The 16,181-nt window shown below is 42.6% G+C and overlaps 1 protein-coding gene across 5 annotated transcripts in view; it reads right to left on the reverse strand.

The window, feature by feature from the left end:
• ARHGAP24 (Rho GTPase activating protein 24) overlaps positions 1–16,181 on the reverse strand; it is a 114,977-nt gene that overhangs the window by 71,144 nt on the left and 27,652 nt on the right. For all 5 annotated transcript variants that reach the window (XM_063415021.1, XM_063415022.1, XM_063415023.1 and 2 more), the window contains one exon: positions 8,327–8,414. In XM_063415021.1, coding sequence (XP_063271091.1) covers positions 8,327–8,414 — 88 coding nt within the window. The remainder of the gene's footprint in view (positions 1–8,326; positions 8,415–16,181) is intronic.

Genomic DNA, 16,181 nt, shown 5'->3' on the forward strand with positions numbered 1-16,181 from the left:
AGAGAAAAAAACCACAAAACATCTTAGGGAAAGTGTTATGTATTACTGCCTGCATTTGACAGGAGGGCTCAACCATGGACCAGCACGGTTTGAGGCTGTGTCACACATGTCATGGAATTAAAAGAGAGCTGATGCATTAAAAAACAGCTGCAGATCCAACAGTACTTAATGGTACTCTGAGGACATAAAGCTGAGTTACCCCAGCTCCTGTGCTGACACTCTGCCAAACCTATCTGAGCTATGATTTTATCACTGAAGTGTGTAGGAGATCAAAAGCTCTTTCAAGTGTGCTGTGACTTTCTTGTTTTCCTTCTCCCATCATCTGCACATGTGGACAAAGCTGTATTACAAACAAAGCAGTATATACATACGCACCTATTACAGCACCTTCTTTAAGAGGGCCCACTTCTCTGCAAATCTGTGTGGCTTTAAAAAGTCTGCCACATAAAAAGCCTTTAGGGATTCTTTAAATAGGTTTTAGCACTCTGGAGTCTAATTCACCTTTGACAGGGCTTTTAAATAAGAATCACAAATATGCACTTTGAGTTAAGACAGCAATTACAGCATTTTCAATACAGGCAGGTTGGGTATCACAAAAGTTCACAAGGATTCATAATATGGAACCACAATAACTGGATTTGCAATTTTTTTGTGGCAAAATACTACTCTCCTCAGTCAATAGAGACTGCCTCTAGATACACAGAAAGCATAAACCTCTCTGAAGAAAATACATGTTTGTCCATGGATCCAACTCCTGTCATGACAATTTTCCAAAGCAGAATGCTGGGCTCTTGCTACTTTCCAGGAAGAACTATTGACTGATATAATTGGGTATTCAGTATATGGTGCACCCTTTTCCATAATCACAACAGATTTTTGTTTTTAATTAAAGGAGAATTATTTTAGACATACCTTGGTGCCTTTATTTAATCACAAGGCAGCACAGTTGTAAAAAAACTATGAGGAATGTTTACATTTCAGTATGGAAAAAATAAAGTATTTGACAGGTAATCCATTTCTTGAATCACATTATAGTCAAACATCTACATTCTTTATTACTTTCAAGCTACATTCATGCTATAATATAATCTCAAAAACTGTAAAGTAATTATGTATATGACTCCAGGAAAGCAAAATTACAGTTATCTGAACAGTGCCAAAACATATCTCTAAGTACTCCCATTCCCCATCATTTCTGTACCAGGTGCAGCAGTGAAAGAGGGAGAGACAGCAAGGGGAGATTCACTTCATCTAACACCTGTAGCTCATCACTACCTGCAGTGTATCCAGCAATACATGTCAAAAGAAAAAGAGATGTCCAGTAAACAGAAGGGGGGAAATTTTGGACAAGCTAAAACTGGCAATAACTTCACATATCCATCACTGACAAAGCTATGACCCTTCTATCAGCATCATCCAAACCAGAACAGATGGAAGCTAAACGTGCTTTTATCCATCCCAGGCCCATAATGAACTGCAGGCTGCCCTCCCTGCCAGAACTCTCTCATTGTTCCAGAGCTGCTCCTCTGCAATATTGCAAACAGAAAGACAGCACGGGCATGCACGTGTGCCTTGCAGGAATGGATTTTATAGAGGGGCTGTTCTTGAGCCTTTACCACAACTTGACTCTCAATAGGTAAGGAAATAACAAGGGTGTGGCACAAATTATTTCATGTTCCACTGATGTAAACACTCTCTTTATACCTTTGTAGCAGTCCACCGCTTAATTCCATTACTCGTTCTCCTTAGCTCCATCCACTATTGTATCTCGTACCTTGATTTTAATGTTTGGCTTGCCTGCTGCTAAAAGTACACTCTCATACCTTGGTGCCATTTCCTTCTCAGCACTGAAATGTTAGTATTTCGTTCTCTGAGCAAAGATATACTGGGTGGTTTAGACAGTTTATTTGATGTTTTTCCTTAAGCCCCTGATTTCTCCTCTGTCCCTAGAAACTGAGGTACACACTTGGTAAGTTGCAGCACAAAGTGAAAGGCATGAAGCTGCAAGGTGTCATGTCCTTCCGAAGGAAACCAGCCCCTGGTATACCTCATCTAGTCTGGGGAACTTCATCCAAGTTCAGCAGGGTCTCTGCAGAGCCAGCTCGTTCTCTCATCAGCTGACATTAGCCTCCTGTTATTACCACTGCACCATGAAGGGCCCGAATGGTGTTACGGTTCCTGGCAGACATCATCCCACCGTGGTTTGGGAGCCGCGTGCTGATCCCACTCACCGTGCCACAGCCAGTCCTTCCGTGGCACAGCAAAGAGGCCCCCAGCACCCCGTCCCTCTCCCCAGCACGAGCACCACGGTGACGTGCAAGGCACAGACACGTCTGCCCTCTCACCACGTCCCTCCCACTCCCATCTCCTGCCAAAGGCAGCATCCCACAGGCGCTGCCGGCTCCTTCCGCCGAGGACAGTGATGTTCTCTGCAGCCATCGTGCCAGTGGCAGCAACGGCACCTTCCCCAGATCCCGTGCAGCGCTGCACTTGGCAGATTTCTTCTGTCTTCCCAAATTCTTCTGTGTAGCAGGCGACCTCCAGAATGCAACAGTGGGTCACAAATGATCAATATAGCTAACTTAACAGACCTCAGATCACATGCACCACGGGCTAAGCAGGATCAATAAAAGCAATCCACTTCTAAATTAAAAGACACAAGTGAAAAATAGCATTTTAACTTCAGCTTCATACACCATGCTTGAGTAATGGTATATTTTTATGGAGTATGGGTGAATTTTTTATAGAGTCTGTGCAGTCTTCTGCCACATGAAATTAATGTCACTGAGAACAGACGATTAAGCAGAATTACTTCAGATGAAAGAAACTGAAATATACAATTGTTCAGCAGTTTTCAGAGATTATTCACCTCTCTCACCTATTTTCAAAATAGACTAACTTGGAAATAGCATTCAGAAATCAGGCAATATTACTACTGCTTCTAATATAAACACACACAATTTTGACCTGTAGGCTGCACTCATCCACCAAGATAGACGGGATTCAGGATAGCAGGGTCTATGCATGAAAATTTGTGATATTCCACTAAGTACAAAGTTGCACACCCAAGCCATCTCAGCAAGGAGAAATATGTTTATTCTGCACATGCTGCATACCTCAGAGAAGATATTCAGAGAGAGAGCTATTTTATTTTTCTTTTAAATGGCTCTTGCATCTAGATTTAATTCCTTCACTTTGAAAGCAGATGGCCTAAACTTCTACTATCAGATTAATCTTAGGCTGAAAATAAAAAATCAAATAAGGTGGTTTAGAGAAATTTTAAAGAAATTTAGAGATTTTGAAGAAATTATGTTTAGATCACTTATTGCAGGCTCTTCTTGCTAGACACCAGTGCTTGAGTTCTACCAGAAAAGTGACCTCATCTTCTGAATGGGAAAAGCTTCCTCATCTCCCCTTGCATGATAAACAGAACATTTTCTGGTAGTTGTTTAGCAGCCCAAAACTGAGTAATAGGTTATCATTAATTCAGACTGACACCATTAATATGCAAGGCTTGTACTGTAGGTATCATCTCAATTAAATATGTGTGGACACACAGGCACAGAAAGATAAGACTTGGTCCAATGTCATGGAAGGAGGCACTGGAACAAAAAGAAGGTTTCTTAAACTTGGTGCCTTCACCAGTTGTTTTTCAGTAGCCATGACAAGAAAGGCACAAAAACATAGGTTAAAAGGGACACTACATGTATTGACTAGTACAGAAATGAGCTTGAAATGAGCAGATTTTTTGGTGGCACCACAACAGCTCAGTGACGTGACCCACCATCTCATTTCACAGGGATGCAGGATGTATTGAGGATGGTTTGGGTTTTATTTGTGAAAACCAAGGAGACAAAACTGTTATGAGCACATCAACTCCACATCACGAGAGCTGCTGTTCAAGGTGGAAAAGCGTTCCTTCCCCGTGAGCCCTCACCATTAACCTTGGGAGAAACAAGCAGCAAGGCTTCAGCCGGCGTCATTTCCCTGGCTCGCTGACTCTGTGCACCTTCAAGACTCACTTAAAAAAAAATCCGTTTTGAATCACCTTTTGAAGGATGAGAATGAAGCAGTGCATGGCAATGTGGCAGAGAGGTGGCTCTCTGGCAGACACATTTTTGACAAGTGTATCACCCTTAGTAAGGAGAGAATGCTTTCCCCAGATCTCCGACAGGGAGCGAGCAGCGCTGGAAGCTGCCCTAGCCCCGTACGCGATTAACGGAGATACCTGTGCAGCCAGGTTGGTGCCCATTTGATCAAACAGCAGGGCTGCTCCCTCCACGAGATATCAGAGGCACAATTAGTTCAGTCGGCGGTATCAGCAATGCCCTTGAGGGCCTGTGCTCCTGAGGACTAATGAAGAGGCACTGCTGGCTGTCAGCACGTACAGGGGGAGCCATTCATCTTCCTGGCAGTGTCAATTAAATCCGCCCGCATCATACCAGGAGTCAGGGATTCAGCACCGGGAGGGAGGCAGAGCAGCTGAACGGTTTAACACTTCGGGTTTGGGGTTTATATTGTGGAGAAAAGGGAATAAATTGTGCTGGCTGTGCTGGTGGCAAAGGGAATACAGAGAATCTGCTTGACAGCAAAGGCAGAGAGAGCACCCTCAGCGCTCAGGTGTGCGCACACGTGAGCTGTGGAAAGTCTTTTTTTTTGCATCAGGGCAGGAAACCTCTTAATACACAATTTTCTCGTGAAGTCAACAGAAGAGAACTTGCTTATTGCATTGTGTTGCAAATACTCTGCTAAGCCTTCAAGGAAAGCTATTTGCGTGGGTGTAGCCTCACTTAGGACATGGCAATTACTCCTGAGAAGACAAGGCGGGGAACTCTTGCCCTTTATTTCTTAAAGGCTACATCCTTACAGAAAACACACAGTTCTACTTCAAAACAACAGGCTCAAAACCGTCCAAAACATTTCTGTCCCTGGGACATGATGCTGCATCGTATCAGCCACCGTCAAACGTGTCAGCTAACCCTCTGCCTGCTTGGTGCCTCACTGTAAAGCCCAACCCTTCCCATCCCACAGAGGTCTGGCTGTCAGCAGGACTTACAGGACTAAAAATACTGATATCAGAGCGCAAGGGTATTGAAGCAGAAGCTACAGTAAGCACCAGCTATCTAACCTGCTAAGGTACATAGGAGTACTACAAAGAAAATTGCTCTTTTAGCCAAAAAAGATCTGTAATTCCTGTTTTGTCTTACTCGTGTCCCTTACAGAAAAAATACAAATGAACTTACCAAATCCACATTTTCCAGGCCTGCATGGACTCTTCATTAAAACCACTGTGAATCAGTGGGTGGCAAAAATTACCACCTAGTGTGGCCTTCCCATTTCAGACATTTGAGGACTCATGGAGAAAGCCTCCAAGGGCTTAATCTGCTAAACACTGTACAGCAGCAGGGAGCTCAAGAGGTTTTGGTAACTTCACAACAAACTGGCAGCCATTTATCTTCTCAAACCTCGCAGATACAATGCAATCACTCAAAACTAAGCACACAGCTTGGCTGTATGTGCACATTTCCCACTAAAAAGGTATTAATTTGAACCCTCTTCTGATTTTTGTTTACTATGAAACATTCCTTTGAGAGCAAGGGAAGCTGTGAATAAGCACAGGCATCACTAATCATTTCGTGGTCAGTGACTCCAGCACAGAAAACTCCCACACACAAGTGTGACGTGGGCCTTGTGCTGTACAGGAGAGTTTCTCTCCTGTAAATTAACTTTGTCAGCACACCAAATTTAAAAAAAAAAAAAAAAAAAAAAAAAATTTAAGCATTAAATCATCTAATGACTTGGGGAATGAACAGAATGTTTTCAAAATGCAAATTTAAGGCATCTGTGTTTTAATTACAGCAGCAAAACTGCAAGATACTTGTCTCCACACACATTTTCTTCATTCATCTTCAGAGATGGCTGCATACACAGTATTAGTTTCATAGTATAAACCTCCTCCCACATACATTCCCAAAATAATTTGCATACATTATCAATAAACAAACACATGCACACAAGTTTTTCGGCTGCCCACAGACACGAGAGACAAAAAGAGGACTTGTCACTTTTGCTTTTGGGATTGTAACTAAAATTGCTTAAACTTTTAATACAGGGAAAATAATGCAAGAGCAGCCTGAGCTTCGGCACCATACATTTAACACAATGCTCAGTTAACAAAATTTTTAAAAATGCACAAATAGATCCCGTTGATACACAGCTGATTTCCCATACGAAAGCTAACAAAGGCTAAACAGAACCTTAGCTACAATACACTTTTCTGTTACACTCAATGAGCTCAGTTGTGTTGCTGTCAGACTATAAAACTGACTTTTACTCTGAGTCACTAAGAGGATACAGATGACAACCAGCTCCATTACAGAAGGCTGACAAATTCTTGCCTCGAGAAGCAACAGCGACATGACAACAGTGGCAACATTCACTTCATCTCTGCATAAAATACAGCTGGCTCTTCTACTTCACTACTACACATCTGCACTGTGATGCTTCCTCTACACTCAGAGTCTTCATTTTAATTTCATCCCCCAAAGACCAAAGCTATGGCATGAAATGTCCTGATTTTCCAAAAAAACTTTTTTTAGTCATGAATCCTTACCATACTATGTCCAGTAGGAAGTCTCTATAGCCACATGCTTGTTAGCAAGGGGGGAGTATGGGGGGGAAATTAATACACTGGTGCTGTGCTAAACCACATTCAAAACCCCATCCTCAGAACTGAAAACAAGCAAAACAAAAAAGCCTACCTGATTCTCAGGGATGCTCCAGACAAATGCTGAACTGAGCCCAGAAGTAACTGGAAATTACTTTTTACCTTGACTCCATAGAGAGGTGGTGTCACAAACGTTCTGGGAAATCACAAGAGCAACTGCGCTCTTAACTTGGGCATGCAGGGCAAGCATCCCCAGGTCAGCATTATCAGATAGATTAAGGTGTCACATAAATCAGGACATATGCAGGATTCTCTTATTTTCCAAGAGAAACAATATTTTAGTCCGCTCCAGAACTGCAGTGCTAATAAATAGGTTTCTTTCAGTATTTTGAACATATAAAAAAGAGACTCTGGGAGAAACAGTGAGAAACTTTTCAAGTCTGATTGATTCAAGACTGGGGTGAGTGTTAAACCTCAGAGACAGCACACTGACTGTCATCTTTGCATAATAATCACTTACTGCCCATGGCTTTCATAATCAAGCTTTGAAGTCTACTTCATATTTCTTACATTTTTACAATATATTATGACTTGGCACATCAGTGAACATAACTACATTTGTGCCCTCATACTAAGATGGTTTAAAACCAAGAACAACAGACACTGCCATCTATTTGCCCTTCCAAATTGCCATGATAAGAAGTAATTTGAAAAGTAATAACAGAACATACTGAATAAATACACTGGGCTGACTGGATGTAGAAACAGAATTGTTTCATTTGGAAAAGCTGTTTAAAATTGAATCATTAACCCAACATTGCAACATCCACCACTGAACCATGTCCTTAAGCATCACATCTATACATCTTTGAAATAACTCCAGGTATGGTTGACTGCCCTATTTCCCCTTGCACAAGCCTGTCTCAATGCTTGACAACCCTTTCAGTGAAGTAATTTTTCCCAATATCTAATCTGAATCTCCTCTGGTGCAGCTTGAGGCCATTTCCTCTCATCCTATGGCTTGTTACCTGCAATAAGGTCCCCACCCAGCTTCCTTTTCTGCAGGCTAAGCCACCCCCAGAGCTCCCCCAGTGCTCCTCAGACCTCCCCAGCTCAGTGCCCCTCTCTGGGCTCTCTCCAGCCCCTCGGTGACTCTCCTGTGTGAGGGGCCCAGACCAGGACACAGCACTGTGTGCCCCCAGCAGTGCCCAGTGCAGGGGGACAATCCCTGCCCTGCCCTGCTGGACAGAGCAGTGCTGGTGCAGGCCAGGATGCCACTGGTGTGCCTTGGCCACCTGGGCACCTCTGGCTCACGGTCAGTCCCTGCCACCCCCAGCCCTTTTCTGCTGGGAAGATTTCCAGCCACTCTGCCACCAACCCCCAGAGCCACATGGGGCTGTTGTGATCCAAGAGCAGGACCTGGCACTTCCTTGCCCTGAAGAATTCTGCTTTAACAAATAAAATACACATCCTTTTCCTATGCTGCCTGGGGCTGAATGAAAAAATTATGAACCAACATATTAATAAATTAAACCTTTTTTTTTTTTCCTTAAATTGAATCATTAATCACCTTCAGCTTCTGCTCTGGCAGAACAGATGTGGCCATTTGTCACTGAGGACAAACTGCAAAGGCTTTTGATATGGAGTAGAATATCCTACCTGGAACAACTTCAAAAAGGAACTTTCCTGGACTTTCTTCATTGCAGGGATGCTCAATCACCCTGTTGCCAGGCAGAAAGATGGTACCCTAAAGAAAAAATTAAGAACAAACATGGGATTAAAACTGCTCCCATACTTCTGACAGACTAATGCTGCTTCTTTTTGGACTGGGTTTAACACGAATTTTTTACAGTAAACACCTGAGCAGCTGATTTCCAAAGTGAGATCAAGCAGAGATTATCCCAAAAGGCAACATCATAGATCCCTTTAATTAACTGAGGCATTTGATAACAGCTTTAGGGTTTTTTTTTAACCTCTTGGGTATTTGATACCATGCAGAGTTTTGTACTTATCACACATACTAATCCCAGAGTTCTGCAGGGAAAAACCAAGACTTAAACCCAAGGGTTAGTCAAGAGCTAGGAAGCTGCAGGTGTGAGGCAGGTGAACTCCCCAGCCAGGTTTCTTGGCCGAAGCCAAAGGGGGCATGGACAGAAGAGAACCCTCGGGTTGTGGGGTGCACACCCAGCTCCTGCTCTGGGCCCTTTTCCCATGGCATCCTAGGAAAGAAATACAGAGAAAATCTCCCACTCCCACCCCATGGCTGCAGTGTGCCAGGCTGCTGGTGCTAAGCCACAGCAGGAATAGAGAGCCCTGTCCAAAGACGTGTTTGCTACAGAGAGATGTCAGAAAATCTCTGTGATGGGCATTGAAAGCCCACAACTTTACTACCTTGAGCCCACAACATTGAAAGCCTACAACTTTACTACCTTGAGAGAGCACGTGGGGAATTTTAGCTGTGCATACTTCTAGTAACACCCGAAGACAAAAACAACCCCTGCAAACCTCAAAACATTTCTGGGGCTGTGTTGAAGACCCAGCTTATTCCCTCCCCTTTGGTCTGCTGACAGGTGGCATGGATAGACCACTCCTTTCCTCTGGGAGATCTTTTTCATTTTTAGAAATTACAGCTCCTCCTAGTACTGTTCCAACCTCAGTCAGCAGGCACTCCTCAGTGAAATTATGCTGGGATGGCTTTCCAGGGCTAAAATTTCAGAGCAGTTAATATGAAGAGAAACCAGACAACAACACCATACAGAATATTCCTGTAGTTTAAAAAGCAAATGTCTTCAAGTGATGATTTTATTTCACTTTCTATTTCCAGAACTATTATTGCAAACATCAGTGCACATGAAATACTTCAATATACATATGGGAGGGTATGTAAAAAAATAGCTTTGTTTGTGCAACATGCACCTGGGTGCCCAACTCTAGTGGAGAAAGCACTAAGAGAGCAATTGCAGCTCTCTCACTTCCCATTCTGTCTGCTTTCACACCCATCTGTCTGCCCTACCACACAGTAACACTTCCCCCTTGCTAAGCTTTGCAGCTGTCTGCATAACTGTACCGAGGCTGTCTCAGTGTCCCTTTGCTGAGTTTCTCAGCTGCTGATGCCCTGAACACACCTGCACTGTAACAAAGCCCTGGCTCCAGGGTATCTGACATAAATGGGGTCCCCAGATCACTGGGGGTGCCCTTGCTCAGTTGCCTTTCTGGGCCCTTAAGGTGCAACATCAGGCCTGTCCTTACAGCCCAGAGAGTCCCAGGAGCATGGACCATCAATCAGTTGCAAAGCTTCAACAAGTTCAAGCTCTGCTTTCTGCCTTGAGTATCTAATTCCAGAGGGAAATAAGAGAAAACCGACTGAATACCCTTAGACACCTAACAAGATGGTAATTTGCATACAAAAGAGGAAGGTGATTTCCAGAGGAAACACATGTTTTGACTTGGGTGTCAGTGCATGTGTGCATGCAAATGTTCCATAATGAGGTAGCTTCACACCAAAATCTATAGCCAATCAAAATATTTTAAAAAAATCTCAACCCAAGACTGCAAATTGGACCAGATTAATATTTTGCTTTCAAAAAAGGAAAAAAAACCAAACCAGCATGGTGCCAGCAGGAATCAAGACACACAGTCTATAGAAATACAGGAAAATGGGAGAAAAATGTGGCCCTGACCCAAGCCCCTCCTGGCTCCCACTGCCATTCTGTTTGCCCACTGTGCCTCCACAGGTCAGCAGTGTTTTGCAGGGCTCCTGCTGCAGTATGCCATGCTGTGTTCCCATTTCCAACACTTCTGTCCTTCCCAGGGCAGTTCTGGTTCTCTAGCTGGGCATTCGGGATGACTCACAGCACACAACAGAAATCTGGATTGCTCAAGAAGCCTTGGCCTTTTCCCTAATTGAATATTAAGCCCACTTTCAAGGGAGATTCTCACACACATGGATTTTTCTATAGCACACTGTTGCTTCAAACCAAAGATCTCCTGAAGAGCGGAGCAACATGTTTGTTAAAATCAAAACTCTGCATATACGAAGCGTTTAACTTGAGAAAAAATACTGCTCCATTAACTAAGTGCTTGATTAAAACACTGCAGTGCAGCAAGAACGACATCAGTCTACTTTGGATTAGTCTCACAGCATGATACAGTCTTGCTCAAATATATGTTTTATCCCACGCTGGTCCCTCAAAACATTTTCAGCCCCATTCAGCAGCTGAACTTCAGGAGGAAGCACGGAAGAGGAGGCAGGATGGCCAGAGCACGAGTGCTCCATGAGGAGCAGCTGACAGATGGCATTTCTGTCTGCAGCTCCGTGTACCGCTGCAACAGGGAAGCCGCCCTGTGCCTCCTGCCGGCCCGCCCCGTGACCTTTCCCTAGGTGCACTCCCCCCACCTTATTTAAACTCGGTTTTAGGAGCAGACTTACCACCTCGTCCAAAAGATACCAAGCTTTGCCCAAGAAAGCTGATCACACAAGGAATTCCAATGCTTTGAAGATGCTGATCGGCAAATGTGAAGACAAATATATGATTTTAAATATCTCTGAATGGATTTTACTCAAAAAGCACATAGAGACATGAGGCAATTAAGTGCTGTCTTGCCAAAATAATGTTTTCAGGTTTTATACTAATACACTTCTGCAGGGCTATTTGCTTGCTCTAATTTGTCCTGCATGAGATTTAGCTGTTTATTATTAATCTTATTAGTGTACTAGTAACATGTTTTTTGAGGATAATGCTTAAATTGCGAGCTATGTAAGAAAAGGTGCCAGATAATCCCCAGTTTAAATAACTACAAAATCAAGGCAGGGTTTAGTAGGAGTTAGTTTAGGTCAAGTCAAGTACCAGTGAATCAGTTATGCAGAATACATGCACGTTTCTGCAACTCTGCTTGCACAAGTTAGGTTGAGGGGTTTTTGTGTGGTTTCTTCATAATCAACTGGTACAACTTGCATTCAGAACTATTTCAAGTCTGGCAAGTTGTTAACATCAGTTCAGCTCCATGAACTGATGGGGACCACAAAATCAACCTAGGGTAAGGCAACAACCACTCAAGGACAATCACAAACAATTCCTCTCAGTTCCCCTTGGATATCTCTTTTGAGAGTTTGCGACTGCACTATGGGAGACCACACCAAAGCCAAAGCTGAGCCACAGAGCGGCACCCTCTGTATGCAAAAGTTTCCAGAAGGACTTGCTCCTGCACCTTACCAAGGTCTGCAGGGAGGCTGGCATTTTTAATTAGAGATATCTTTTAAAAATAGCCAATATTTTTCTAAACTATGCTGTCTCAAAATAGAACTTACTTCACTGCGAATAAATAAGACTCTCATAATCTAGATTTTTACCCTGTTCTCTGAATACCACCAACAACAGTATTTTACAACATTCTGTAAACATATAGCAAGAATAACTGAGTGTACTTAGGCTTATTACAGGTTTTTTAAAATTTTACAGATTTAAACATCATCCCATCATTTATCTGCTTTTCCACAAGACAGCGTGACAAGCTTTCTGCAGACCTGTTGAGGGGGGTGTATCTTGCAGAGTGCCAGACAGTCTGGAGTAAAAATGGATTCAGGGTGACTGGAGGCCAGCTTTATTAACTGCACTCCAGCAGCTGCTCTGTTCCAACCGTATTAATAAAAATACCTTAGATTCCATGTTGCTATTTTAATAAGTTATCAAAATATAAATGACCATGAAGGCCTTCACGGTCTGCAGGAGAAACTGCAGAAGCCTTTACAAAAGCAAGAGGATGAAATGCAGTTTATGGAAGAGGAGAAACCAAGCAGTGTTTACACAGCAGGTGAACAGAAACAAAGCTCCAGGCTTTCTGGCAAACAGGAATATTTTGGCCACTGAACTGCTCCCTGCCTGGAATTATTGTTGAAAAGGGGTCTGTCTTCCAACTGTTAAGAAAAAGTAATCCATATCAGTCATCTGCTGTCAACACTTTGGAATCTGCTTTTTGAGAGACAGCTCCAGAAGTTTTAAGCATTTCTAGATACACACTTATTTCTGTTGCACATTTGTTTTCACCAAAGTGAAAACAGGGCAAACATGTCAAACTAGCCAGCCCACCAATCTGCAAGTGAAACTTTACTTTGGAGCTGAACCAGAAGTGGTCCCATTTTCTGGCATCCTCACAGCTACAGAGCATAGTGACTCCACTGGAGCTGGGATCATCGCAGGAAACCCAGGTACCAGTGAGGATGTGGCAAGAAAAAGAAGGGTGCGTCTCAAGTTTATAGTAGTTTGTGAAAACTATCACACTATTTTGTCTCCTGGGACAAAATGTAGCTCAGCCAAAAGAAAAACAGAAAAGGTCCTGAATTATAATATCCACTTGAGCCCCTGGCTTGAGGATGCTTTCACAGGCTGCTTTCTGAAGCCAGAACACACAATGAAGGTAGTCAAAGACATTTCATTAGTATTTTTAAAGGGTATAATTTTACAATGCCAGTGCTGCTACCAATGGCTATTACTGATCAGGCTCCTAACTCTGCCCATGTACCTCATAAATCTCCACTTTCTCCCTTGCTATTGTATCTCCTTACCCACTGCTTTTACTTTTTCTAGCTCCTTTCTGCCCTTCTACATCCCTTCTGCAACATCAGTGAGCTTCAGTCTGGTCATTGCATAGCTTAACTAAAGGCTGAGTATTGTTTACTCAGAAATGTTTTCCACATCCACAGTAAATGGAAGTCAATCAAGGACCTATACAGGAGCATCCAGTATGCTTCTGGATGAAAAAGAAAAGTGGGAATTCATTGAAGAGCATAAAAAAAGCATCCTGTTGGAGTTTCTCAGAAGAGAAGGTTCTGGGGAGACCTTCTAGGAGCCTTGCAGTAGCTACAAGAGGGATGGAGAAAGACTTGTGAATACTTTTCCCCCTTGCTACAGAAAAACCTCCACCAACCCGTGTCTAGAGGTCTTAATGCGCTCAAAGGCTTTCCCTCTCTCACACACACGGAAGCAAAACATCCTGATGCATTTCTGGTTTACTCTCAGAAACATCATCTTCCATTTAGAAAATCCAGAGCAACTAATTTCCCATTAATCTAATGACATAACAGGAGGCTGGGCAACTTTTGACTCCCAACAAAACACAGTCTCCCTGTGGCTTTGGACAAAAGGCTTGTCCTTGTGGCTGTGCTGCACAAAAGCTACATTTAAGATTTAATGGCTTCTTCACTGGTTTGCTGAAAGTCTCATTAAAACACCAGAGCAACACCAGAGCTGCTCCCCTCAGAAGCATTTGCTACACGGTATCTCCGAGTGCCTGAGATAAGGGAAATCTCGGCAAAGGAAAGCGACAACATTAATTAAACTTCTTCTGTTAAATACGGAACAGTTCATTAAAAGCTTTAACAGGTGGCAGGTTTGGCAGCTCCACTGCGTGCAGGCTCTAGACAGATTTATCATGCCTTTCATTTTTAAACATTTATGTGAACACATTTGTTGAGATAAATTATCTTGTTCACAAAAGCATCCTGATCAAGGCTGCTGTTTGAAGTGTTAATCAATCAAATCATGTTGTAAAAATGTTAGCATCAATTTTGACAAACAGCATCTCATATTTATAGCTTTGGTGCTCTCTCCATTAGTTTCCCCTTCCAGTTTGGCTATTTTGTACATTTTAGATCCACAATAGTCAAGGAAGTACTGAACACGAACAGGCTGGGTCATTTAAAATGGCTGGACGGATACCCCGGGGAAAGCAGGCAGCAGGTACACTGCTGCTGTCTCATAGCAACCCAAAAAAAGACATCTAGACTCACAGGCAGATCTTTGGAGTTTCCTGAGGGGCTGAAATGAGGGGTTGCTTTCACGGAAAGGAAAGATTTCAGCCATGCCAAGGCTCTTTATTGAACAGCTGTCCTTGGAAACATTTGTCTGAAGGGAAAGGAATTACACTGCTACGGTTTCCATATTTGTTCAGAAACTGCTATTTGTGTGTGCACTCAGATGCACAAAGGCCAGCGTCTCCCATCCCAGACCCCATCCATCCAGCTAGGAACCTTTCACAAAAACTTGGTATTTACCCCACAAACATTTAAATATATTTACTATGAAAATCCAGTCCATCTGAGAGTGCCACTGAGCAACAGCCTAAATTTCAAAGAGAAGACTTTCAGATTAAGTTTCTGCCTACATCAGCAGAGGTGTCTGAAGTGAGACTTAGAGCTATGCAGAATGAAGCAAATTATCAAAATTTCTATGGCTATGATCCATTGTCAGAGCACAAATCAAGAAGTAGGACCATGTGCAATACATTTAGCAAAACAAAACAAGAAAGCTCTCCAGCCTGAGAGCTCCATTGAATTGCAAGATGATAAACATACAGTCACTCAAACACAAACAGCAGCAAGTTCATTTGAAGCCATTTGTATCCATCTATTTTTAGGAAGGTTTATGTTAAGGAACAAAACTCTGAATCAAAAACCCATGTCTAAACTATCTCCTTTTTTATCTCCTAAGAAGAGTTTGTATCAGTGATTGCTCCAGGTCTCTTTTCTTTTCTCTTTCCCCTCTAAAGCAGAGAAGATCAACTGATGTAACGATATTCCACTCTAGGGGATTCTACTCAATAGATTTTCATTTTGAAACATAAATTTGTACCACAAGTTAATGACCTCACTCTTGAGTATAAGATAAAGGCTTGAGTATAAGATAAAGGCTTGTGTCCCCATTTATACAAAGATTTCAAGTTTTGAATGCTAAGCAGAACTGAGGATAAAGAATATTATTTTTGAATGCAAAAGGCTTTATGATCTAAGAAAACTAGACCAACCACCAAAGCCTGCAAACACTCCTGTCCAATATTCAGTCCACAGCCCTTGTCACTGAGTTTCAAGGCCTTTTAACAGATACACACCTCCTTTGTACCACCTATTCAAGACTTCAGGCATTTCTGACCAAGATGCCTCTGATATATGAGTGCCAGCCAAACAAACAAGAGTCACCATCCGCCTTGCTGGATTCTCCTCCTCTGTTATTAATCTGAGACAGCTACAGCCTCTGTCCAAAGGGTGGGTAAGGACAGAGTCTCATATGATGACACTGTCAGGATTTGGGGGCTTCTGTCCCATCACTAATATCATGCAAGTATCCAGGGAACTGCAGTCTGTCCTGTGCCATGTCTCTGCCACAGACATTTGGAAGTAAGACAGCAGATGCCAGAACAATAACCACCAAGCCTCTTCTGGCACTTTTAACTTTTAAAAACTGTTTCTCCCATCTACTATAAACTCCTGAACTTGTTAAACTTAATTTCTTAAACTGAACTACCCTCATTCCCAGTGCAGAAAAAGACTCATTTGATAAACCCAAACTGTATAAATAAAGGCACTGCCATTGACCTGCTGTATTCAAGTCTCTTGTAATAACCAGTACAGCACCATCTCAGTTTCTTCTCTACTGCACTGTGTTCTGTACAATTGTTAGAAACTTCAGCTGTTAAAAGACAAAAATTATTTTTATGTGCCTGGTTGCTGATAGAGAATTAA

Source organism: Prinia subflava, chromosome 18 (assembly GCF_021018805.1).
Source record: "Prinia subflava isolate CZ2003 ecotype Zambia chromosome 18, Cam_Psub_1.2, whole genome shotgun sequence".
Lineage (NCBI taxonomy): Eukaryota > Metazoa > Chordata > Aves > Passeriformes > Cisticolidae > Prinia > Prinia subflava.